The sequence below is a fragment of the Rhopilema esculentum genome, chromosome 15, assembly GCF_057945365.1.
Source record: "Rhopilema esculentum isolate cy_ngs chromosome 15, ASM5794536v1, whole genome shotgun sequence".
Classification (NCBI taxonomy): Eukaryota; Metazoa; Cnidaria; class Scyphozoa; order Rhizostomeae; family Rhizostomatidae; genus Rhopilema; species Rhopilema esculentum.
The window spans coordinates 5045413-5070836 of NC_142829.1; the positions used below are offsets into that span (position 1 = coordinate 5045413).

The following is a 25424-nucleotide window of genomic DNA, read 5'->3' on the forward strand; positions in this document are numbered from 1 at the left end:
GGGCTTTTTGAACAGAAACAACAGAAAATTTTCCCCAAGCTGGAATGATGTAAGAGTACAATATTACAATAAAACACTCAATACAAATAGCAGGCATGATGCCATATTGATTAAATATTCTCAAAACATACTTGTTTTTCAAAATTCTTTAAAAATTATAATAAATTACAAAAGTAGGTTTAAATCCAATGGTACTAAAATATGACACACTAAATATTTGAATTACATTCTATGTAGTTCTTGGTTATAAGACTGTTTGTTACTAATTGCACATTCATAATAATCCTTCCAAGGACAAATGACTCATTTTTCAAGTAAAATACTTAAATAAGGCAAGTGGCATGTCTGCCACCATCAACAGGAAACAAAGCACCAGTGACAAAGGAAGATTGGTCTGATGCTAGGAAGGCAATGGCTGCTGCTACATCTTCAGGACTACCAATGCGGCCAAGAGGATGTGACTTATACGCTTTCTCTTTGTACTAGAAACAACCAAAACTGCTTTACTTTCAGCTAGCAAGAAGATGAATTAGTGTGACTTCCAAATTGGATGTTAAAAAGGAATTTGCTGTCACACAGTCACATGCAATTATTAAGGTTTTTAAAGAAACAAATCAAGCATTCAACACACTTGGGAATTTTTTCGTTTATTTATGATAGCTAAGACTCAGATCATGCTGAGTATTCTCAAGGACAGCAAAAAAAGAAACAGAAACCTAAAAAACCACTTTCAGATAGAGTGAATGTTGGAACCCCAACAGGTTCCACATAAAGCTGGAGAAGATGTGGACAAAAATCAGACAAAAATTATTCCTTCCAGCAAGAAAGCACAATTCACCAGAGTGTTCTCAAACTATTTTAATCAAAACGAAAATTAGAGACAAGAGGTGGATATAAAGCCAAATTATTTAAAATGAAATCAATTTACGCAACACTCTGAGGCAGCTACAAATAAAGTCAAAAGTTGCCAAACAATGATACGCCAGTTGTTTTCTGCTCTTCTTTCTCAATGGCTCAAATTATCCCATTTCCAATGGTATCCATTGTCCTGATAATAATAGTTGTTTTGATTGGCTCATAAGAACAGTATAGAAAATGCAATGCAATCACAAGATAGTCCTTATGACCAATCATCACTTGTTACCTATTTTTAGCCTGCACAGGACCCTGGGTTAAGCAATGTTTATAAACATACATCCCCCTCCCCACGATTCAAAGTTTTAGAGGACTTACTTTCGTGTAGGCCTCTTCATCCAGCCCACCTCTTCTATGAAGTTCTGTTTCGATAACACCAGGGCTACATTTAGAATAAATTGCCAATAATATTGAAAGAAAAGGTACTGACTGTCCTGATTAAGAAGTTCTAGCTAAACATATGTAATGGGTGATCCACATCACTACATTTAAGAAATGGGAATATAAATTTTAGAATGGCAGTGCTATAAACAGTGGTTTTTTATTTCTAGGCAATAGAATCATGAAAAAATTATGTTAGAAACAGTGTTAGTCTGCCAGCTGATGTCACATCTCATTAGTAAGGCTACCCAAATTGAGTTTGAAAATTTTTGTGAAGAAAAATGCAGAGCTGCCTCCTTATGACAATTTGGGCAAAATTTCTTGACGATAAGCTTCATCTCTGAGAAAAGCTGATTTCAAATACAAGTGCCTCTGGAGGCTCTGATCCTTTTTACATGGCAATGTAATTTTTAGGCAAGAGCTTTGCAGATCAAAAAAAATTATAATTGTTATTATTGAAAGAGTTATCTTCAATTAACCCTCTTTTGGAGAAATTGACATGTCTGATATAAAATAATCATACTTTGTAAAGATCTGTTCATGGTTTGTAAAAGGTTTTTAGATATTCACTCGCTACTAACACCCATCATCTTTAATATAATGACCAAAGGAAAATCATCACACTTAAAGGCAGTCTGTCCCCTTTGTGATTGGCTAATTCTAGCTTGAAAGCCTCGCCTGAAAGGAGGGTCTTCCTTTGTCTTTTTAGTATCCAACACTAGTTATTGTGGGTGTACACAACAAAAATTGCCTAATCTTTATATCATCGAAACTGACTTAGACGTTTGCCACCGAATCAAAATTCATAGCAGCTCGTCGCTGGAGGAAATTGCGCTATTGTGGTTCTTCATTCTGATTGTTTTTGTGCATTAAATCAACGATGCATGAATATCGTGTCTATGAAAACAATGGGGGACATACTGCCTTTAATGAGTAATTGCTGCATTGTAATTTTATCTAGAAACAATGAATTTACTAATGCCTTACGTTACAGCATTGCATCTGACTTTCTTCGGAGCAAGTTCTGAAATTAAAAAAAAAAACTAACAGAGGAACAAAGGATTTTGAATTCTGATTCAAAATTAATTGGAAGAATATAAAATGCTTTGCAATAATTTGCCATCTAGAAGATAGAAAATAAAGATTTGAGATTTTGCATTCCCTTTCCCAAAACTTATTGTTGATATTTCTGCTGTAAAATACAAAGCTACAACTTTGAAGGGGAGGAAGAAGGGTAGATGTTTAATCAAACTTTAAATGAATGCAACCCTGTATATGTTGGGGCATTTATCAAGAACAGGAGATTTTTGAAAAATGCTTGGGCTGACTTACCAAGAGCCACACACTGGGTGAATTGATCCAGAGCAGCTTTTGAAACACAATACGATAACAAACCTGGGAACTGTACAAACCACAAGATAGTGATATATAGAACATTTCTAAGCTAAAGCAAAATCATGTATAGATATTTAGCCTTCTGTTGATAGGCAAGAGACCACTGTTTCGTTATATGCACTTTTTTAAGTTAAGAAAAAAGTCACAAGCATTGCTCCCCAGATACACCATGTACCGAATAGCAGTGTGACTTTGGCTAGATTCTTAAATGGTCTTTATTGTCCTTAGTTGACTACAATGTTGCTCTCTCTTATGCAAGATAACAAATAGGAAATTAAAAACATGATGGTCATAAATTACTGATACTCATTCCTGTGCTCTACAGATACCCTAAGCTGCTATCATTGGTCAATAAAAAGATGTAACATTATCCTTAGAAAAACCAGACAAATCTAGAAGCTCTTGAAATCTTTTGATACTCTGTATAAAGGTTGGCTAGCCCAGAAATGTACCAGATGGATTATAAGAGAACAGATTGCCAGGTCGTAATCAATATGAAGTTGATCAAAAAATCAATGATCCGGGAGGACAAAAAGGTAACAATTTCTGTGATGGCATCCTTCTTCTGCGATATGGATAAAATCAAACCATTATTTAATCCTTTCTTATTCCTTTTTAACTTATATGATTAAGAAAATTAATCTTGTTGAGATAAAAATGAAATTTAATGACAAACTAATTTCCAAAAAAGGTCTACTAAGTAATATAAGAGAAACTCACTGCTTTTGGGCCCCCGACACTTGACACATTTACAATATTACCTAAAACAAAAGGAATTTAGGATGAACAATTGAATATCTGGTTTAAAATTTCTTTTTTAGAAAAGACCTTAAGGCAGGGTAGAAGAGCTATAATTTAAAGAAAGAAGTTAAAAGGCATTTTGCCATGCAATGCTGGTTACAGCAAATGTCGATGAACATTTTTTCAGAGTTCACAAAATTGTCAATATAGCGTCTGTGTATCATTAAGAAGGCTATTGAAGAGTAATTAGGGTACCAAAGCCATAGCAGATGCTTTTATTGTTTTCAGGCTGGTTTTGAACATTCTAGGTCATTGGACAGGGAAAGTAACCTTAGGGCCATTGTACGAGGTGTTGGCAGTCAATCATAAGTATATCTGTTTCAAATATAAGCAAGGTTATTAACAACATAACCCAAATGCCTAAAATACAGTATTGAAATACAATATTTTTCGGGAAAATAATTAGCACTGTATATACATAATAAATATATCAAATAAAAAAGGGTTAGTAAAAATTTCTTGTCTGATAGGCATTAAAAAAATTGTTGATATTACTATCAGTACTATCAACACCACTGATCCAGCCCCACTGGTAACTCATATTTTATAATTATTCAAAGAATGACTCACAAACAGCCAGCAAACCTCACAATAAGATTTATTCAATTCCGTCAAAAACAGAGCCATAGCCTTGGAACTGAAATGCTTTTAATGTGTGTATTTATCATAATACCTAGCACTAAATTTGCAGAGACAGCTTCATCTTTCTTTATGTAATGAACCACCTGGCGAACATGGCCCATGCTGTAAAATCCATTTCTCAAGACCAGCATCAAAAAATCTTCACAAAACGACCACAATCAGATGGATAAAACTTTGCAAGATCAAACTGGCATCTATTATTCTTGAGTTAAAGCTTGAGTTTCAGGAGATTCTCAAGATTCATTGAGACTTGAGCTTGAAAGATCTAATGTATTTTGGGCCTCACTGCTTGCTGTGCTCAGTTTAAGTTATCATATTCACAGTTTATGTTATCATATTCAGCCTAAGCATTTATATTTCTAAAACCTCCTGTTTCTTGACAAATTCTCCCACATATACAGGGTAGCTTATGAAGGCCTTGTGAGGTGCAAAGGCAGAAGCTTGACAAACTGAGCACCTTCGCTGCTTTGCATTTTTAGATAAAAGTGAAATTGAATTTGTGTTTGCTGTGGCAGCTTAGACTTTAACAGCCCTTTTGCTCACACCAGGTTCATAAATACGCTTCGGATTGAAAGACATTTTGAAAGCAAGCATGTTAATTAAAACATTACTAGACTAGAAAGATAACATCTTCAAATTGCTAAATTTGAGAAACTGATTAGATTTTAGATGTCCGTAATATCCTCATGAAATTTGATATCGATAAAGGTGTGCATTAAAGGAAAACCTTAATTGACATGCCGTATCTTACATCATAATGAGGTCAATGGTGTCATGAATAAACTCATCTTTTCGAGAAACTTCTTAGAGGCCCTTGTAGGGCCCTTAATTTGGTGCTTAAAAGTGCACACCGTGTGTTATGCCACTGCATCCTGACAGCTCTAAATAGGATAATCAGAAACTAGTATTGTTCTTTAGTTTGCATTCACTTTGTTCTGTACCTTTGGTTTCTATGAGGTGTGGCACAGCCAACTTTGTGAGATAGAAGATAGAACTGAAAAAGATATGAAGTTAGTATTAGATAAAATGCTTTATCAATTTTTCAGAGTCTGCAGAGCATTTTCAGAGGTGCAAGATAGAAAGCAGACATTTCAATTCACTGCTTTCCTGCTCCGGGCCTAGCCTTGCCTTCCCTCCTTCTTCATGAAAAGAACCCTAAAGACTGATCATTACAATAGGAATACCATTATATCTGTCAGTCTCTAGCTAATGCCCTCAGCTAACTTCCACTAATATGGTTTGTTGGGGTAAAACCTTTTTTGATACTAACATTAAATACTTTGTAACCCCATAATACAATTAAATCTTTGAATTTGAAGAAAAAGCAAAGCAAAGATTTTCTAGAAACAAATGAACAGCTTTACATCAAGTGCCTTTGAATGACTGCAGCAAACAAGAAATGAAATAAATTTAATATTCTGTTACAAACCTAACATTGACTTTAAAACAATGTTCAAAACCTTGGACATCTTCTTCTTCAATTGACCCTTTCTGCCAAATTCCAGCATTGTTCACCTTCAAGGTACCGAAAAAACTGAAAGAATTTAGCCAATTGATCATCATTTGTTAATTTGTACCTCTTAGTGTCAAATGGTATATGTTGTTTCCAAAAGACTGAACACCATAAGAACAGGCTGTACACCCCAAGAACACCCTGAGAACAAGCCATAAAAGCCCCATTAAGCGGCTGAACACCTTTTAAAACATATCAAAATTGGCATATCATTCAAAAAATAATTTGGTCATAATCAATTAAAATTAATTTTGGGGCAGTAAAGGGCCTGATAAGTCTAATGCTGTTGGTGTTGCTACAACTAACTGATCTTTTAGAAATGATGAATGGTGTAACACAAAAAGGTAGTCTACTTTCAATCTAGCTTCTTTATACAACTGGAAAATTACATTGTTTTAGAATGGTGGCAAACACATAAAGATATTTTCTAAACTTTTAACCCCTCTCATTTTGCATTGCCTTAAATTCAAATGTCAACTGCATATCAAATTATATCAATAAAATCTTAGGCCAAGAGGCAAGAATTGAGATCTTCAAATCAAGTATTTGTGTATTGGCATTTACAAATTTTCCCTTTTACATCGAAAATGAAATATATTAAATGCCTTTGGAAATGAACAATATATATTATCATTTTAAGTTTGAGAGAAAGTCCCTTACCAAGATATCTAGCTGCCCAAAGGTTTTAATGGTCTCTTCTACCAACTTCTCTGCATTTTTTGTTTCAGACAAATCTCCTTGCACAATTAGTGGCTGAAGCAATAATAGTTTAAATCTTAATGATAAAGTTTGGTTAACAAAATGATATTTCCCACAAACATTACACCTTACCAGCAGATCACTGCCTACAAAAAAATTGTTGACAACATGTATTGGAATTTGATCTCTAAACACACTTATCATAAAATAGAAAGCAATACTTCCTTTCCAAGAAACAAACATGTCAAATTAAATCATTTCTTTACATATAATTGAAAAGAGAATCTCTGATGAAGACACCGGCATACATCTGTTTTTAAGTGGCAACAATATTCTTGATCTCATATGCAAGTGGTGTTTGTAAAAATGCAGTCTAAGGTAAGTGATCTACTGCTATCAGTAAAACAATAACAAATCGTGGTTACTATAACAGGAAATGAGTAGAAACAACTAGAAACAAGAAGAAACAAGTAGAAACAACTAGAAAACAAGTAAGAAAAAACTAGGAAACAAGTAGAAACAAGTAGAAACGACTTGGAAAAATTTAAACTACGGCACAATTTTATATATTTAGTAGAAATCCTGCATGATACTAGATGTTGATATGGTAATTTCGTAAGAGGAATTAACCTATGAAAGCCTAATATGAAATGCCAGCATTGTAAGAGCAAATCTCACTGGCATTGGCATTAACATGGACCAACTACCAGGAAGGTCAAAATAAAGCAATTTTAATTCTCTGCTAATAATCAAGCCTTTCCCCCCCCCCTGAATTCAACTGCTTTAGGAACTTACTGAAACTTTATTCCAAGGGTTAGGCTCCCAACAAAAACATTGTTCAAGAAGTAGATTGTCAACCTATACAGCTTGTTCCTCTAGTATATTGGAGTTTGTTCTTTTAGTTTCTGTTGCTTTTGCTAAAATTAGAGTTGTAGAAACATAAGTAAGCATTATCACTGGGTTTCGGTAACCTCATCTAAGACAACAGCTATTGCGGTGGAGAACGACATGACCGAACACTTAGGCCACTGCAACAAAGATGACAATGCCCACGTGGATGGATAAGCTTGCCTTGTTTTGGAGATCTAGTCTTTTCTACAAAGTCATAAACCGTTTCATGTTGTTTCCTTATCGTTTATTCTCGTTTGTATTCGTTTCTTGTTGTTTCCTGTTGTTTCCTGTTATAGTAAACGCGAATAACAAATACCTTAGAATCTGATAAACTATTTTCAAGGCAGGTGGTAGCAGTGTTTTCCAGTGCACCAACGTTCCTCCCACTCAAGACAAGCTTTGCTCCAAGCTTTGAAAATAGAACACTAGTTGCAATTCCTATACCAGAGCTTGCACCTGCAACACAAAAAGCAAATGACAGAATAAGATTAATAAATGAGATGTTTTCTTTAATACTTCACAGAAAGGATTGAAAATTGATAGCAAATTTATACTGCTCAGTGGATAGTAGGCAAGTTAAAGATCACATTAAGGTTACAATGAATGTTTCCTGGACAAAAGCATCCATTCTTCAATTTCTTCATATTCTACTTGGCGAAATTACAAGGCACACAATGATACCATGTTTGAAACCAACATAAATTTTTAAAATGGGAGAAATCCCATTTAAACGAAGGTTTCCATAATTTTATTTATCAAAGTTTTCAGTTGAGGTCTGAAAATCTCTTGACCTGTTAAGCTGATTATCCTTGCTTTGCAGATGTGGTAGCATGTCTCATATATAATAACTAGTTACAAGCCCATGGTATGTCCACGTATCCCATGTATGCCAGTGTTAATTTTAACAGGCTTATTGATCTTTAAGCTTCAAATTTCTTGACCCAGATTATACTTTGGTTTATGTCTGTACCTTTCACATGCCATCAGTAAAATCCTGTTTTTTTCCAGACTCACTATTCAATTCAATTTTGCATTCAAATTTTGTCTGAAATATCTTGCCTTGCCCCCTCGTGGTGCCACTGCATAGGGGCTTTTTCGAGGACTTATGGAAATGACAGGTTTGGAAAACAATCAAAGGTATCTGACATTTTAACTATTCCTGATACCTAAAAGTTTTATGACAATGAGAATGGGTTATATCTTTATACAAGAAGATACATCATGTTAAAGTTATATTACCAAAACATTTATTGGATACAAAAGTTCGTAACTGCACACCTGTTACAACTGCGACTTTGTTGATCAAGTTTGACATCTTTTAAAAATTCCAATGGCAAAGATCTATCTCAAACACTGCAAATCATGTCTAAGGAGGAAAAATAGAGAACAAGCTAACATCTGTGACATAAAATGCAGGGGCTCTCAAGAGCACCAGGACAGAGTAGAATGTTGGGACATATGAAATAGAAATAGCTTTACAATGACACATACTACCAGGGATGCTGTTCTTAAAAGTTAGGAAGGGGGACAGTGCTGTAGACAGATTTAATAGGCCACACCCACGAGGTTATCTTTGAGAGGGATTAGTCACACGCCCAGTGATAAATATTTCTCTTGAAGAGTGCGATTACCAGATGCTGATAGGTTAATCCACTAAAGAAATTTTTTTTAAAAACGGAAGTTTGACATCAAATCCTTGTTGTCATCAAATCTACTCCGTTTTCGTATGTCTCTGCTTTCTGATCATTCAGTTTCCATTATTCTTGAGCCGTTCCCATTGCTGACTTCTATAAATAATTGGCTTTTGTTGGCTATGCTTGGCTATTTTATACCTTTCTTATGCCAACATTGTAAATAAAGAGTTAATGGTAATAATAATAATGATAATAAATAATTGCTCCGGCCCACACCGTTTTAGCCAAAACAGAAATGAAGGTTTTCCCATTACTCTGTTTTGTCCTTTTTCATATCCTTTGTTCGAGTTCATCTTGAAACTGAAGATAAATGAATTCGTTTTTAATTGACTCCGTTTTAGATTCTCTCATTCAAAAAACTCGTTTTTTACTGCCTCCTTTCTCTAATGACTTCGATTTTGCTGTTCCATCTTCATCTTCAAACAACTCTGTTTTCAGTTGATAATGTTTGAAGATGAAACATCTCTATGTCACACAGTAACCTTCATGATTACTCCAGAGGGAAACATGAACATAACTATACAATGTGTAGCATTCAGTTCATTTATTATAAGGTTTGTCACGTTTAATGATTCAATAGAGCTATATCACATCAAGAATTCCTTCCTATTTTTAAATGTCTTTAAACTGAAACTATATATTTTGTTTATGAATCAATCAATAAGCTAACTCCAATGTATTTCCATAACTTCTTTTCCCCTAATATATCTATTCACTGTCACGGCACAAGGCAATCAACATGTGGTGATCTCTTCCTCACTATGGCAAATACTTTACAGTACGGCTTGAAATCAACTCGATATATGGGGGCAAAATTATGGAACAATCTACCTGTAGAAATAAGAACTACCTCTTCTAAATTCTTATTCAAAAAATATTTGAAAAATTATCTTCTAGAAACTATTTGAAAGTCAGTGGGCTTTGCAAAATTTCTTGTTTAGTCCATAAAGTAATTTAATTTAATTCAACGAGACATAATTAAAGATGAACATATAGATCGTTGAAACAAAAAGGGGGCCTTCATCTCGTTAGTTAACCTACTTTGAAGGCTCCTCCTTAAGAATTCTGCTTCATTTTGTCTTTAAAATATTGTCTTTTAAATAACGTTATTGTTGTTGTTGCGTTCTTTAGTTGATTTGTTTATAATTTATGTAACAAACTAGCTTTTCGAAATGTAGTAGAATTTGAATTGAATCAAATCAAAATCAAATCAAATAGAAAAAACTTTATTGCTTTGAATTAAAAAATAAATTTAATTCTTGCGCCCCACTCTTATCACGAGAGTTTTTGGCCGCATGCGTTGATTTCTGAACGTGAAAGCCCTGCACATGCATCGCAACACCATTAATAACTCACCAAATATATTTGCATTTATGTTAAAGACTCTCCTTTGTGGATATTGAATCATTCACAAACAGACTGAAAGGAAATTGCTCATTCATAAAAAATCTGAAGTAAATTAAAGGGCTGTCAACATAGAATTTATCCAACCAAATATAAACTCATTTGCTTAGGTAGGCTGAGTTTTTCAAGAAGTCAAAAGCTCTATGGACACAAGTTATGTTTTTGTATTGTAACGTTAAGTTATGTTATTGTATAGTATTTTGTGTGTTGATTTCTATGGAACCAATTATATTTTCCAATTTAGAATTTGAATCCTGAACTGATAGCCATGGTTAAGCTATGGTATAACCATTGTGGAACATGCTACTTTGAGGGTATCAATGTGGTCATCTTCAATCATTTTCATCTAAAAAAGCAGATTAAAATGGGCAATAATTATATTTTCTTAAGTATGGTTATTGACTCAGCATGTAACAGCCTAACCACCCTGCACAGCCCTTGAAAGGTTTCACACATGAAAGGAATAAGTTTTTGTTGACAAGATTTAGGTTAAATATGATAGAAAGATTTCTGATCTATACTCAGCCAGAGGCCAAAACTGAAAGTTGATTTTGGATTCTGTTTTTTAAAAAAAAATTTACCCTTAGATTTAGAACACGCAGCCAAACTTCCAGTGGTTCTGGGTGTTACAAGTTGCCCATGTGTCAACAAGATTTTTCAAGCTTTAGTTTTGGATTTAATTGTTGAAATTCAACATGCTTGAACTCAAGGACCGACCAGTCTGCAGAGTATGGCATGTGCACACCGGAGATATTTTTGTGCAAAACCTGTTGCACACCTGTATTTTTGGGTGTGGCAACTAAGATGGGTGTGGCTTGGTGTGGTCCCATAGAAAATGTCAGCTGATAAAAACAAGCACAGTTGTGTATGAACAATTTGAGATATCATGAATCTTACTTGACAAATATACAAATAAAAACTTGCGCTATCTTCAACAGTATACTTCACACGCATTTTTACGGTGAAATGCAAATTCACAAATTTTAACCACAACAGGGAAAAAAAGTCGGTGCACACCAGCACACCAGACATTTTAGGTGGTGCACACCGTCACACCAGGCTTTTTGCTCGTGCACACCGGAGATCTCGTCGAAAATTGCCATACTCTGCAGACTGGAGGACCGAGATACAAGGGGGCTCAAGGCCCCCAAAAAATCTTAGGTTGCATTAGTAAAAATCTTAAGTTGCATTAGTAAAATACGGGGTAAAATACTGTCATTTTGTAAAATATGGCTATTGTTACACTGATTTATCAGGGCTGGCCTCCCCAACAAAAAGTTGTACCTCGGTCTTTGCTTGAACTTACGATTATATCTGCATAGTAGTCGAGCCCACTTTCTCTTTGTTAAGTACAAACCAAATTGCAGATATTATCATCGGCTGTGGCGACAGAAGGTTGCGTGCAAACTGGATTGATTACTGTGGCAAACTGTTTGCATCTGGGGCAGCAATGGATCAGCTAGCCACTTTCCCCTGCACCATACCGCATTTAGTTGAATTGAAAAGTTATTGTTCGGTCCCACGTGGCCTCTACTGGGAAGGGAAACACCTCCCAGAACTTTTTGCTACCGTGATATGATATTCAGCTATGAGAACAAATATGGGCATGGGCATCTTCCCAAACCGGGGGTTACGATCAATTTTGAATCACGTTCACTGCAGCCTAAAAAGTAACATGGCCTAACATTATTTTATTACAGTTAAGAAGTTTCTCAATGCAGTCTGATAGCAGATTTTATAAAATCTTAAATTGACACCCTTAGAAGGTGTGGGTAAAATATCTATCCATTGCCAAATCCAAGAGCTCAAATCCATTAACTTTGATTGCTTTGGGGGATTTTAAATTAAAACAATTTGCGTGTATTTTTACAGTTCCTGTCAGCAGGGCCACCGAGAGGGTGAACAAGGGGAGCAAATTGCACCAGGGCCTCAAGGTCTAGGGGCCTCACAATTTTCCTGAGTTCCATTTTGTGAATGGAATTAATCAAACATAGCAAAAAAATTGCAAAAATATGCCTTAAAATAATAAAGCGTTTTAAACGATTGCAAGAAATGCCCGGAAAAGGTATTCTGAAATGCATTTTAGGTTATCTGAAGGGTGTGGTCGCAAAAATTTTCTGCCGACTCTGCACGCAGGGGCTTCGCTTTTTGGCTTTGCCCCAGGGCCTCCGAAGCCTCAAGGCGGCCCTATTGTAGATTGCAAACACTGCAAACGTTACTGTTATTGCATAGTCATAATCATCGTCACAATTTTCGTCATGAATATCACCATCTATCGTATCTCCTGATATTCGGTTTCACTTAAAAATGTTACCAGAGCAGGGACCATATCCTTTCTCTGACATAACTTTCAGTTACCTTACAAGTCATTTTTTATAAGAAACTAAGGTAAAGGGCTGGTAGGAAGTGTATTAAATTTTTGGGCTATTTTGGCTACAAAAGTTTTTACGTGTTACTTATACTGGGGCCAAAATCAAGCAATGCTACTCCCTTAAGAAGTTCAAGTCAAAACAAGTTTTTAAACAGAAACTTCTTGAGTGGACGGTTTACATTTTATAATCTGTTTGCCAAGAGTCGTGTGTTCAGTGCACTGGTATTTAGCGTCCAAACTGTTTTGAGTTTTCAATTTGGAAAATAACAAAAGTTTTTCTGGCTTTTTGAATTTAGGTAAGGTTGGTTCTAGACTAGACTGTCAAAAAGTTGAGCCCATCGCTTTTTACTACCAGTTCGTTTTAAAAAATACGTGTTTTAGCCCTGAGACGGAGACTACGGCCCCCTAGATATCCTTCTCCTATGGCCTCGCTGAATGAAGATGCAAACATAAAACATGGGTTTCCTTTGCTTTTCTGATTGTGAGTTTTACCAAATTCTAATACATTAAAATTCTATATTTCTCAACCTATATGAAAAATTATAATTAACAAAACATTATGAAATCCTTTTTCGAAAAAAGATTCTATTAGACCTTCAAGCTGAAAAATAAATGAGTTGAATATTTGACTGTCTATAACAAGAGGCCCATGAGCCTGTCTTCCAAAGTTTTCTAATTTAGACTCATACCATCTAGCGTTAATCCCTGTGCAACAAAATGAAACAAATATTTATAATTTGTCAAATATTTTCTCATTTCTTTTTCCGTCCCTTTGTTTTTCCCCGTTTCCTGTTCATATTGCCTTGACTCGCCGCCTTCTTCTCCATTTCTTTTTGTTTTTTCAGCTCCATATCAAGAAACTTTTTTGGCGTCAAAGTATTATTTAATACCTGTCCAGAGCAGTTGTAGCAACTGAAATTTGAACCAACATCACAGCATCGGCAAATGAAGGAAGATTTGAATTCCGAAAATTTCTCTCGATACTTCTTATTACAATAAAAGATTGGATATGGCAGCGATATTGTTTTATCTAGCAAGTCTCGATTTGCAAACAACCACCGCTCAAGAAATTCAAAATCCCTCCAAACATTTTCTTCGCTATAATAGGGAGTCTTTCCCTGAAAATGCCGTGACAATGGTCGAAGTAAATACATTTTCATGGAATACTGTAAGCTTTATCGTCACTGTGTGTTGAAATCCTGGCAGGCAAATTCGCCGTCTTTAGCTGTACACAGCAGTCAAACTTTTTAATACTTTAGCTAGGCCTAGGAATTGGATTTCTAGGAATCGGGGAAATCTCTCTGCTTAAAAGTAATGGGGATGTCCTGTGCAAGCAGGTGTCCGCTGACCAAACTTTCGGGAATACAAGGGTCTACGCCAGTTTGACAGAAAAAAAGTCTACAAGGATGATGTTTCTACCAAAACAATTCTAGTTTGATCTTTCCGGTTTATTATTAATCTTTTGACTTTACAATAACTCAAACTGCATCATAGGCATCATTATATCAACTGGCAGCAATAAAACATAGGAGAACTTCATGTTTGCATATTCCATAGCTTATTTTATCTTCCTGAGAGAAAATGAGAGGGTCTTATCTAATTTCACAAATCCTGGTCTTCTATCAGTTATACCCATATATACTTACATAAGATAGTTTTACATATTTCAACATTAGCTTTCAATCTTTTGGTGCAATCTTTTAAAAAAAAATGGAGAAGAAGTGTGTTTAAAAAAAGTTTGGAACTGGCAAAGTGCACTAAATTCTGGTATTCAATCAGGGGAGAGTATTTTCAACGTGCCAAGAATGGTTGTAGCCATTCTATGATACTGTCTATATTTTGATATTTTGTAAATGCATCCCAGTCATCAAGGACTGAATATAAGAAAATGCATTCGTTATGTAATAGAAGACCAAATTGCTGTGTAACAGAAGACCAAACTGCAAGAAAAACTTCTCAGCTTTCCATAATAAAGATTTTCATAAAGATTCGAAAATAACAGGACTTTGTTAAAGTATGATAGATACATTGAGATCTTTAAAAACATTTCTTTATAAGGCGAGAAAAGTGCTTACTTTAGAGGAAAAATAGCAAATGAAAGATGGTCGATATAGGGAGTAAAAAAGGTTGCAAAAACGTAATATTAGAGGCAAACTGGTTTTGAAAGAAGTAAATTCTTAGTCAAATGTAACAGTTCCTCTGAAGTATGGCAACGAAGTATGAATTGGGAAGTTAGGCAGAATGCTATCTAGAAAACTGCCGTGTATCGGAAATTGATTTAGATTTAAAGTGCTTGGCCTTTTCAAATCGCTTTTTATTCTGGAATCCAAAACTAGTGCCTCCTCTCTTTTTAACTTTTTCTCCTTTGCTTGCATGAACCTTGAAGTTGACACTTGGAGGTACACTGAAACCGAAGGACAAAGCAACCTTTTGCAGATCCAATTTGTCAACATTGAATATATTCCGATGCTGGTGTGAGGCATAAGCATGGATGTAGGAACGATAGCCATCTTTCGCTGATTTGTTGAGGTAGTAATTTTTCGATATTAATTTTTCCAACTGAAAGAAAACAAGACTCTTCGATTATTTCTAGTGTTAAAATCTGAGAGCAAAGAAAAACTCGATTTTATAGATTTAACTTTCTTAAACGTAGAGTTTGAAAAAATTTAAACTAATGTTGCGTATTCCTACCGGAATTTCCTCCTTTAAAAAACAAAACAAACTACAAAATGCATATTAACAAAAAAGCTTTCTTTGCCAATCTCAAAAATTGAAACTAATGTTGTTTATTCTTACCGAAATCTCCTCCTTAAAAAAACAAAACAAACTACAAAATGTATATTAACAAAAGAGCTTTCTTTGCCAATCTCAAAAATTGAAACTAATGTTGTTTATTCTTACCGAAATCTCCTTCTTAAAAAAACAAAACAAACTACAAAATTTATATTAACAAAAGAGCTTTCTTTGCTGATCTCAAAAAGGTGTAAAGGGTTGTGAGAAGCTTGTTAGTTTAAAACTAGCCTAACATGTGTTGGCTTTCAAGATCCAGATCTTTTCTCGGCATCTGGAGCTTATGTAGTTTAATCCTAACTAAATTTTTTTGTGATTATCTATAACATCTTACAATAGAGAAACAGAATGAATGTTCAATAATTGGTTCAATGACGACCAACAGTAGCATATAAAGTGACATCAGAGGATGAAATCCATTTTTGGGCGTAATACTTCCAGTATTAAGTGAATGACCAACTGGGGGGGGGGGGCATAAAAACTATAATACAGATTCGAAAAGAATTGAAAGCAAGTTATGCATATATATCTTACCTGCGACTGAATATTAGCTATTTTGGCTTGAGAAAAATCATATTCGTTGAGGGTGACCTATAATGAGCAGGGTCACTTTTTAAATTGAATAAACGACGTAATATTTGCCGCAAGAACTCCTTGGAGCCCGTCGAGCAGCCTGCTACAGTGGCCTTTTCTTCATTCACACAACGTAATATTTGACGTTAAAAACTTACTGAAAACTTTAGACAATTCATAGCATTTTGGCAGCAAGAATGAGAATTGGGCCTATTATTTTACTTCTCAGGCCTTCTGGTTTGGCAATTGTGATAAACTTTTGATTCTTTTGTGAAAATTTGGTGGATTCGTGTCATGCAGAGCTTTGGTCCTCCAAAAGATGCATTTAAATACAAATCTCAACTGTCTCGGGTGGAAAATGTTATTTTTACTAATTTTCAACGTTATAACTTTCCATACCAAAAATATAGCAAGGATAGGAAAAGCAGCTTCATACCTGTTGTCAGATCATTTCGTTTTACACCTAAATTCTTTACCTTAATGATCTGCTTAGCTAAAAACAATTCTTATACCCATCTATTATACAGTCAAGAGCACCATTCGAAAAATAAAATGTATTCGTCCTCGGAGTAATATCAATCATCTTTTGCCTTATTTTGTTATTAAAATGCTTTTTATCTAAGTCTTGAATCAAAGGACTATACCCTTGTATGCACAATAAAATTGGTCTAGGATGACCCACAGTAATCCACAGGAAAAACTGCTAAAAATGAGAACCAATTTGCCATACTTTATAGAATCAATATAATGTATAAACTTGCATAAGTAAATCAGTTCTCTTGGCAATAGCAACAACATTATGACATTTTTCACATAACTGGCATTACTAGTACACAAAAATGTGGAAAGAAATCTAGGCCTTTGTTGAAATTGACTGTTATCAAAAGACTACCTTTTTACGTACCTTTGCGTGTTTTAAATATCGTAAGAAACCAAGTTCCTCTGGTAGCAAGAACAGCAGCCCGCGGCCTTTTCCTTCAACCCCACGTGCTGTCCTACCGACTCGATGGATGTATTCCTTTGGGGAGATAATATATTACAATGTACTGATGAATACAATATAACAATATACTGATAAGGAGCCTAGGATGAATCTATTTGGCTTAAATGGTGACTGTGTAATTTAAGGTTATCATAAAGAAAATTTTAAAAGGTTATCGTAAAGTAAAAAATGCTAAATTTGTCGGATTCAAAATTTACAATGTAAAAATTTCATACACTTGAGGAATAGGCTTAAAACGACAATGTTCATTGATCTTGTCTTTGCTGTTATTAATGCTAATTGTTATTTTTTCTGTTTTTTTAAATATAAACAAATACATTATACGGAATGAAGGACAAAACACGATTTTAGAATTCACCAAGTTAAACTAATGTAAAAGAAGATTAACTGGATTGACTCGAGAGTGATTTTAACTTACTAGAGTGATAAAACACCTTGTTATATGTTTTGATGCAGCATGGCAACAACCCTCAATGCTTAACAGTGCTAAACTTCCTAATTTTTACCCCTAGCTGCCTCAAAGATTTTTCATCTAGTTCCCATGCAAAACTCGAAAAACGAAAATAGATCAAAACTACAAATTCAAAACTTTCATCCCATAGCAACTTAAAACAATCGAGAAGTGAACGAATAAAATCTCCATTAAGTGATGAAAACCTACCTTTGGATCATCAGGCGGGTCATACTGGACAATCCAATCCACCTCCGGAATATCAAGGCCTCTAGCTGCCACGTCTGTACAAAGTAAAATCCCAGAATCTGCTGTGCAGAATTCAAAGAAAGTACTTGTTCTTTTTTGTTGTTTTTGCTTTCCCTGCAAATGGTATATGATTGTGGAAATCTTACAAATAGAGAATGCGTAAACAAAATTTGCCTAGCTGGTTAATTTTATTACCTAAATAGTACCGAGGTCGTCAGTGACCTGAAGGTTCATTGTGCAAATGGACACATTTGCATAACTAATGGTTTCAGCAAAAATAACATCAGCAGAGATAATTGGTTTACCTTATAACGAAAAATATCAACTGAAAATGTCCAGAACATGCAAATCGAGTAAGGTCCCAAAATTATAACGGCTATTTCCCATTTGAAGGGATCTCGGTTTAAGAGACAAATAGACTTTGTTGATAACAATTGAATGTTTCTTAATTTTTTGCATATTCATTCCTAGTTGTAACTGCACAACAAAGAAAAACTGGTTTGCAAAAAAAAACCATTTTGTTTATTTTTAATATGAAATGACTATCTGATACAGGGCGTTTTAAAAAAAACTGTAGGGCATTTTTCAGCTATCCTCTTTCCAAGTTTGCTCACCAGGATTGAACTGTCTTGAGAGGCAAGCTTTCTTTGAGCTTTCAACAAAGGGATATGAACTCGCAATAACCGTACCGATTCTTCCTGTCCCTACCTCCAGGTGTTCATTTATATTCACACACATAAGTGATATATACCATATAAGCATCACTAAAAATGTTATAATGGAAAGTCTGTTATAAAAAGCAGCTACATGTCTAAAGAAAAACTTTACTGTACTAATGAAAAACAGCGAGCAGACTCACGTGGATATCAAGAACGGGGATGTCGATATAGTTCAGAAGCTCTGCATGGTACTTTACAGAATTACACGACGAGAAAAAAACCATCACTTTTTTCTTTGAATTTCGTTTCAGAAAAGTGAACAGAAGCAGGAATCTCTTTTCAGAAGGCACGACGATGTAGCCCTAAATGAAAAAGATACAACAGCAAATTCAGTAAAAATATTTGCTTTTAAGTGACAAGAAGGAAGAAGTTTGCATATGGATTTCTCGATATGAATTTTCAGCTTACTTTCGGTCATTATCCGATTTTTACACTCTGAAGAATGTCGGATGAAAAGTACTTCAGTAAGATATATTTCTGCTCTTCTGTGCTATCTTCAAATTCTGCGCTACCAAAAAGTAATTTGAAGACGTTTGGGTATCAAAGTATGCATAACATTGCTCTGGTGCGTAAAATAATTGTTCTTATTATAGAAAAGCCAATTTGTAGACTTCCAATACTGTTCAGGCATCTTCAAAATTGTTTCTCTTTCAATACACACCACATGGTGACAATTTCAATTAAAACATGGAAAACAGAAGTTGTAAACTTCTTCAGATAAAAACGTCCCTATTAACCTTGATAATTTACCTGCTAGCTCTAAGACTATTTATAAAGAACAATAACAAAGTAAGATATACAGGAACAAAGCAATACGACGACGAGAATCCAATGGCACGAGATAAAATATTTAAAATAAATTAAATTTAAGGAATATACTAGTACAGGAACAAAGCAATACAACGACGAAAATCCAATGGCACGAGATAAAATATTAAAAATAAAATAAATTTAAGGAATATACTAGTATATTTCTAAGAAATTTACTCCCAAAATCTTACTTCAGAATACAATGAGTCAACAAGGCCTACCTGCTCTAAACCCTCTACAGTAGCAGAATCTTTATGATCATCCACACCAACATATAATGGTGCTTTTTTCAATGATAATCTCGCAAGGTCTTCAACTTTGCGAGTTTGCGTTGCAGAGAACAACATTGTTTGTCGCTTCTCTAAAAAAGAGTGTAAAAAATTCTTAAGAATAACGATTTATAAATTTCAGGAGTAGACATTTTCGTGTCTGTATAGAGTGGAAGAGTATGCATCTGCATAGCTGGTTAAGGCCTAGAATACTAAGAATTGTGGAATGGGGTTCGTCCAAAACCCCCGCCTAAAGAATGGGGTTCGTGCTTGGGTTGAGTAAAGATAGGGATGTTTGAGATAAGGGTTTGTTAAAAGAACCGAACGGTCTGATAAAATTATTTGATGCAGAAAAAACAAGCTCTATCGCAAAAATATGGACAGTTTGCATTGTAAAAAGAAATAAAATCTCAATCTCATCGCTAGAAATACTTAGTAGAGTCAAATCGTATATTGCTGTTTGTTTGTTTCACGGTCTCAGGTTTTTTAATTTCGCCTAAAAAGGGCGTGGCACTTAGAGATGGGTACGTGCGATCATTAAAAGGTCATTATTATTATTCAATATCAGAGAATAACAACTTTGTTCAAATTAGCAGATATTTTCATAATATTATTGCAAACACTGTAGCAATAACAACATATTTATCCTAAAAACATTTGTCACAAGCAAAGCTAATTTGACCTAGGGTTCCAATACAACAAGCCTGCACAACATGCAAGCGATTTTAGAATTAACACTTTTGATCTAGCAAGTAACGTACTTTCACAGCATATCACTTACTTGGTAACAGTCGGACAATTTGCTTCATTTCTTCCTCGAATCCGATTTGCAATATCCTGTCTGCTTCATCTATTATCAAGCACTGGAGATTTTTCACAATGAACCCCGAGGTGTTCTGAAGAAATAAAGAATTTGATCATTAACACGATGGGATCATGAACGTATTTGATCATGAATTTCTCTTCAACAGCTGTGACTGAAGTTAATCAAGCAATAAATTTTAACATATCAAAATATTCTAAACAAATTTTATATTGATTCTACTATTTATGTCCATGAAATGATAATTATCACAACGATGTGTTTGGTTGACAATTTCTTGGTGTTTACCTTCGTTATAATCAAGATGTTGATAAATCATAATTCCAAAAATCAAAAGGTAGCAACGTTTTAGTAAGTGGTTTAACTGCACATAAGGGAATCAGTTTTCTATTTCTCCAATTTTAAATAAAAAGGACAAATTCCAAGGTATATAATTGGTAAAAGAAAATAAACAAAACTCACTTGCAGATGGTCTAGCAGCCTTCCAGGTGTAGCTACTAAAATATTAACCCCTTTTTGGAGCCTTTCAGCCTCTGCTTTTCTGTTTGCCCCACCCATAACAATACCAAAAGTGTGTTGGTGGTGTACCAGGAGATCTCTCAAAACCCCAAAAGTCTGAAGTGATAATTCTCTTGTTGGAGATATGATTATTACACCAGTTCCTAAAAAAAAAAAATTAATAGAACATAACCCTTTGCATAAAGCCATATGAAGCCTAAACATACAAATGTAAAATATATGGATATCAAGACAGCTTAAGTTATTAAAATGTACAAAACTTAGTTAAAAAAACTTTATTCACATAATAATATGCTATGGCTTTGCATATATCTCATTGTCCAGGGCATGTCCAGGGCCCTACCCTACTTCCCTGCTTGACGAGAGTTCTAAGATCAGGATCTACTACTTACCACATATCATTTAAAAAAGAGCTCTGCAATTGTTAGAAAGGAAAACCAAATCCCAAATAGCAATGAACCTCAATGAATATCAAGACCTACTATTAACACTTCCATTCACTTTACTGTATAGCTTAATACATGCTAAGCGCTGTTAAAAAGTACACAACCTTTCACTTGACTACAACCATATTTTCATAACTGGAACGTTTTTGAAAATTTCACTTGCCCCATATGGGTTGGATAAGTTGCATCCCAACAATAGTTTCCTTATTTTCCCGTTTACAAAAAGAAAATACCAGACCTTTTTTAATCTCAAAATTTGAGTTTATCAGCAATGAAACATGAAATAGAAGGGTGTTTCAACAGTTAGCAAAGTTATTTTACAAATCAGAGGGGGGGGGGGGGGGAAATTGCCTGTTCTATTCACCAAAGGCATGTACAGCTCTGCCGATAAACAGTGATTCTAATAAAAAAATATGAAAGATAATCAAAGGTTAATGATAATCTTTAAACCTACCATTTCTTGGTTTGAAGTTCAATTTGTAAAGGAGCTCAACGGCAGGCAATAAGAATGCTAAGGTTTTCCCACTCCCTGTCTTTGCAGCTCCAAGTAGATCCCTATTGTATAAAAATAATAAAAAATAACTTGCATTTGTAAGCTGTACCTCTATCCATTTTGAAAAGTTGCCAAGAAAGAAGGGCTTCCAATAGGATATTTGATATAAGCAGTGACATTTTGTTTTTCTTTCTTTCATTGATGGCAGCAAGGAAAACACAAACAATGTTTGCATAATATTCAAAAATAGTTACAATCTCTTATTTGCCGACAAATCTGGAAATTTTTCAATGAAGCACCCCCACATGGTAAAACACTCTTCATTAATACATTGAAATTATCTTCCAAGGGAGTGTCACATTCTCCCAACCCCCAACCCTCATAGCCAAGGCCCTGCAGTTAAGCCCCCATAGAAAGAACTACATTTGGATCATTGTAATAGTCTGTTATAGAGAGATGTCTGTTGTAAAGAGGTGTTTGTTGATGGAGGCTCTACAGTATAACCTTAATGTATAGCAGAATATACCATAAGTAAAGAGTTAAGAAAAAGGGCTTTGACAGAAAACAAAGTTTTTTTCAGTTATTCCCTATTAAAATACTACTGGAGATTCTGACTTCCACATACCTTATAAATAAATGGAAACATAATTGCCCTAATGGTAACAATATACTAAGATTCCATGGCACCCTTACACTAAAAAAATTTGGGTTTTTATTGGTGTAACTTAGCTTCCTTTAGGGCTCCATGTAAAAAGTCTAGCAAAATAGTTATAACAATAAATATCTGTGGTCTTGCCGAGTACATGATATCTGTATTGTACAAAAGATAAGATAGGTGACTAGAAGGTTCACAATGCATAATATCTGTGCACTGAATGATATCCCTAACATATGGTTGCATCTATAGAAAACAACAAAAAATAACCATTTACCTCCCAGCTAGTAAAGGCATTACTGTTTTATATTGGATTTCAGTCATTTTAGTAAATTCCATTTCTCTGATTGCTTGTAAAGACTTTTCAGAAACAAGGTCTTTTAAAGACTGAAACTCTTGGCTTGGTGGTAAAGTTGATTCTACAAAGAATAAACATTTTTCAATCAAATTCAAAACTTTTAATAATGTAACAAATAAAAGAAAATGGAACCAGCCTTGTACATTTGTTATTTGCTAAGTGACTACTAAATAAATCATTTAGTAAAGTTGACTTTTTTCAACCAAAAAGGTCTTAATTTAAAACACTAAAGATAATATTCTAATTTATATTATTTAAATAAAATTACACTTATACAAGACTGATTGTTCTTTGATAATTAATTAAGGCCAGTGATTTGAAAGAAATCTTCACATTTGATAATTAAGACATAGAGATACAAAGAAAAATGCAAAACGGAAATTATAAAGCTAAATAAACTATATATTATGGGTAAATCAGAATTAACAAACTTTTTTACCATTTGATATAGTGCTAGTTTCTGTGTTGTCCTTTTTATCTTCTGTTTCAGAGCTCTGATTTTCATCACTATCTTCATTCTCCTCTTGAGCATCAATTGTGCAACTTGATTCTGCCTTTGCCTTCTTTGAGTCTGAAAATTTACCAGAGGATTTTGAAGCCCAAAAGGGTATCTAAAAATCATTCTCCATCAATTCTCTTTCTTTATCATCAACATATATCTAAATTAATGGATCTCTTGACAAAAACAATAGACTTCACTAAAGAAAGAAATTTTGTCTCCAAAATGTGTCAACTTGCACTATTAGATATTTCACTCTTGGATATAAACCCTACATAAAAAATTCCTTGTTCAGAACTGGAAGTTTGCTACAAGTTCAATGGAATTAAACAATGGTTACAGCAAACAACATGTTTGAAAAGGATTTTGGGAGTTTAGTTATACATTGTGGAATAACTCTACAGAAATATTAAGTTAAATATCAGGCATTTTTTTCCCATGGAGGATTGCTATCACCCTCACCAATGTCCTTTGCTAAATAATTAACAAGGGGTATCCACCTCCTCACAAAACATGTCTCCCTTCAAAAGACAGTAAGTTCCAGGGTGTATTGCAGTGTTCTTGGATGAAAAGTTGCAATGAAAAAAATCATTATTGTTTCATTATTCACTTTATACATCAAAACATCAATCAGTTTGTTTACAAATTGTCAGTTATTACACATTCAGAAAACCAAAAATTAGGCAGTAGTGGGCAGATGAAACGCTAATACCCTTTAAGGCCATACAGAATTTATATCAATAATAATTGTTGGACAGGCTACGGCAAATGTAAGCTTCTCTACACAGGCAGTTTAACACCCAAGGGTTGGGTAAATTCACAAGATTGCGTAAACTTCTTCCAAAAAAGGCCTTGTTAAATATGCTTCAGATTAGGTAAGGTATGACTATTGAACGAGCTATGATTACATTAGTTCAGCTCAATTTATGAGTTTAGAAGCAATACAAAATTACAATGATTTGATAGGGAATATGAAAGACTACATCTCATCAAATATTGGTAAAACCTAACTTTTTATATAATACAGGTTTACTTTTCATTATGTTTTGCAGATTATGGATGCAGATACTTTGGTTATTGAGATTAAAACTTTGGAGAACCCAGCCAAAAACCCATCAAAATGCAACCTTGAACTAGTAGTGGTGGCTAGTAGTGGGCCTTAAGCGTTTCCTGTCTTTATCAAGTTCAACTAACTTTATTACAATAAAACAATCAACTATATCAGCGTGGATGCTCGTCTCTTTATTTTTTCATGCAAGAACTTATTCATTCAGCTATGTACTCCATTCTGTTCTGTCAAGAGACATTTAGTTGTCTGAGGAGTGTAAAAAATTAGGGTTTATGCTGCTGCTTTTCTTTTGGTTAAGAGGCAACAAAAATTCATACCTGTGTTCTCTATGGCATCTTTGATGTCCACATCTCGAGTTCTTTTTTGCATTTGATTCTTTCCTGCACTTTCTGAAGCAGTGTTCTCAACTAGAAAAAAAAATAAAAAGGAAATGAATTTCTTTGTCCATTGATCGAAGAAAACTTGTGTACAGGCTGAGTGGAAGGAATAACTGGTCGACAAACCAGGCTGGGCATCGGTAATTGATGTAATATTTCTTATGAGAAAACTTCCTGATCACAAAATTTAAAAAAAACCGATGCCTTCGTACCGATGTTTTCTTTTTCCCCAGGAGTAACGTCGTTCGAAAAACTGTCTTCTTCTTCGGCAACGTTTCCGTTTTCACCATCTCTGCTTATCCTTTTTGTCTTTTTTAACTCTTTCTTTTTTTCTTTGAGCTTCTGCTTTCTTACAGTTTGAAGTCTTTTTAACTTTTTGAGGTGTCTTTTGTGGGGATCCATACTTTAAACAAGTAAATTTGCTTCGAAACCTCGGTCGTCGTAGGCCGGTAGCACGTTTTTCTTTAAAATGTTGTTGTTGTGATCACAGTTACGCTGTTCCGCGCTTGTTAATTCTCCCGCGTTTACCCGGGTTTAGAGCCGTTCGGATAGAATGGCAACGCAGTGTGATTGATAATTTTTATATCCAGACTGTCAATTTTCTGTCTTTAAGTC

At 34.6% G+C, this 25424-nt stretch overlaps 2 protein-coding genes across 3 annotated transcripts; both read right to left on the bottom strand.

Annotated features, from left to right (window-relative positions):
- Positions 1 to 81: 81 nt before the first annotated feature.
- On the bottom strand, positions 82 to 11901 carry LOC135685105 (uncharacterized). Of its 2 annotated transcripts, XM_065200911.2 has the most exons (12): positions 11642 to 11901; positions 10288 to 10350; positions 8516 to 8603; positions 7554 to 7693; positions 6308 to 6400; positions 5564 to 5649; positions 5076 to 5128; positions 3412 to 3452; positions 2629 to 2698; positions 2284 to 2320; positions 1234 to 1297; positions 82 to 482 (listed from the first exon to the last, which is right to left on the bottom strand). In XM_065200911.2, the coding sequence occupies exons 3-12, from the start codon at positions 8550 to 8552 to the stop codon at positions 324 to 326; spliced, it is 780 nt and encodes a 259-aa protein (XP_065056983.2). In that variant the 5' UTR covers positions 8553 to 8603; positions 10288 to 10350; positions 11642 to 11901; the 3' UTR covers positions 82 to 323. The 2 variants fall into 2 exon arrangements, with proteins under 2 accessions (XP_065056983.2, XP_065056982.2); XM_065200910.2 differs by lacking the exon at positions 10288 to 10350 and having other exon boundaries at positions 11642 to 11900.
- Positions 11902 to 14667: 2766 nt separating this feature from the next.
- LOC135685101 (uncharacterized) lies at positions 14668 to 25298 on the bottom strand. The gene is made up of 13 exons (XM_065200905.2): positions 25022 to 25298; positions 24750 to 24839; positions 23304 to 23435; positions 22784 to 22925; positions 21813 to 21913; positions 20856 to 21055; positions 20352 to 20466; positions 19523 to 19662; positions 18632 to 18793; positions 17734 to 17886; positions 16974 to 17087; positions 16031 to 16087; positions 14668 to 15265 (listed from the first exon to the last, which is right to left on the bottom strand). Exons 1-13 carry the CDS (start codon positions 25209 to 25211, stop codon positions 14951 to 14953), a joined length of 1911 nt encoding a protein of 636 aa, XP_065056977.2. The 5' UTR covers positions 25212 to 25298; the 3' UTR covers positions 14668 to 14950.
- Positions 25299 to 25424: the final 126 nt, after the last annotated feature.

Excerpts from the sequence above, each read along its gene's own strand:
- LOC135685101 (XM_065200905.2), bottom strand. The coding sequence starts at position 25,211 with ATGGATCCCCACAAAAGACACCTCAAAAAGTTAAAAAGACTTCAAACT. Across the intron at positions 18,794-19,522 it reads CTGTAGAGGGTTTAGAGCAG|GGCTACATCGTCGTGCCTTC; the intron begins GTAGGCCTTGTT and ends TTTTTCATTTAG. Across the intron at positions 17,088-17,733 it reads ACCCGCCTGATGATCCAAAG|GAATACATCCATCGAGTCGG; the intron begins GTAGGTTTTCAT and ends ATCTCCCCAAAG.
- LOC135685105 (XM_065200911.2), bottom strand. The coding sequence starts at position 8,552 with ATGTCAAACTTGATCAACAAAGTCGCAGTTGTAACAG. Across the intron at positions 6,401-7,553 it reads ATAGTTTATCAGATTCTAAG|CCACTAATTGTGCAAGGAGA; the intron begins GTATTTGTTATT and ends TTATTGCTTCAG. Across the intron at positions 3,453-5,075 it reads ACACCTCATAGAAACCAAAG|GTAATATTGTAAATGTGTCA; the intron begins GTACAGAACAAA and ends CTTTTGTTTTAG.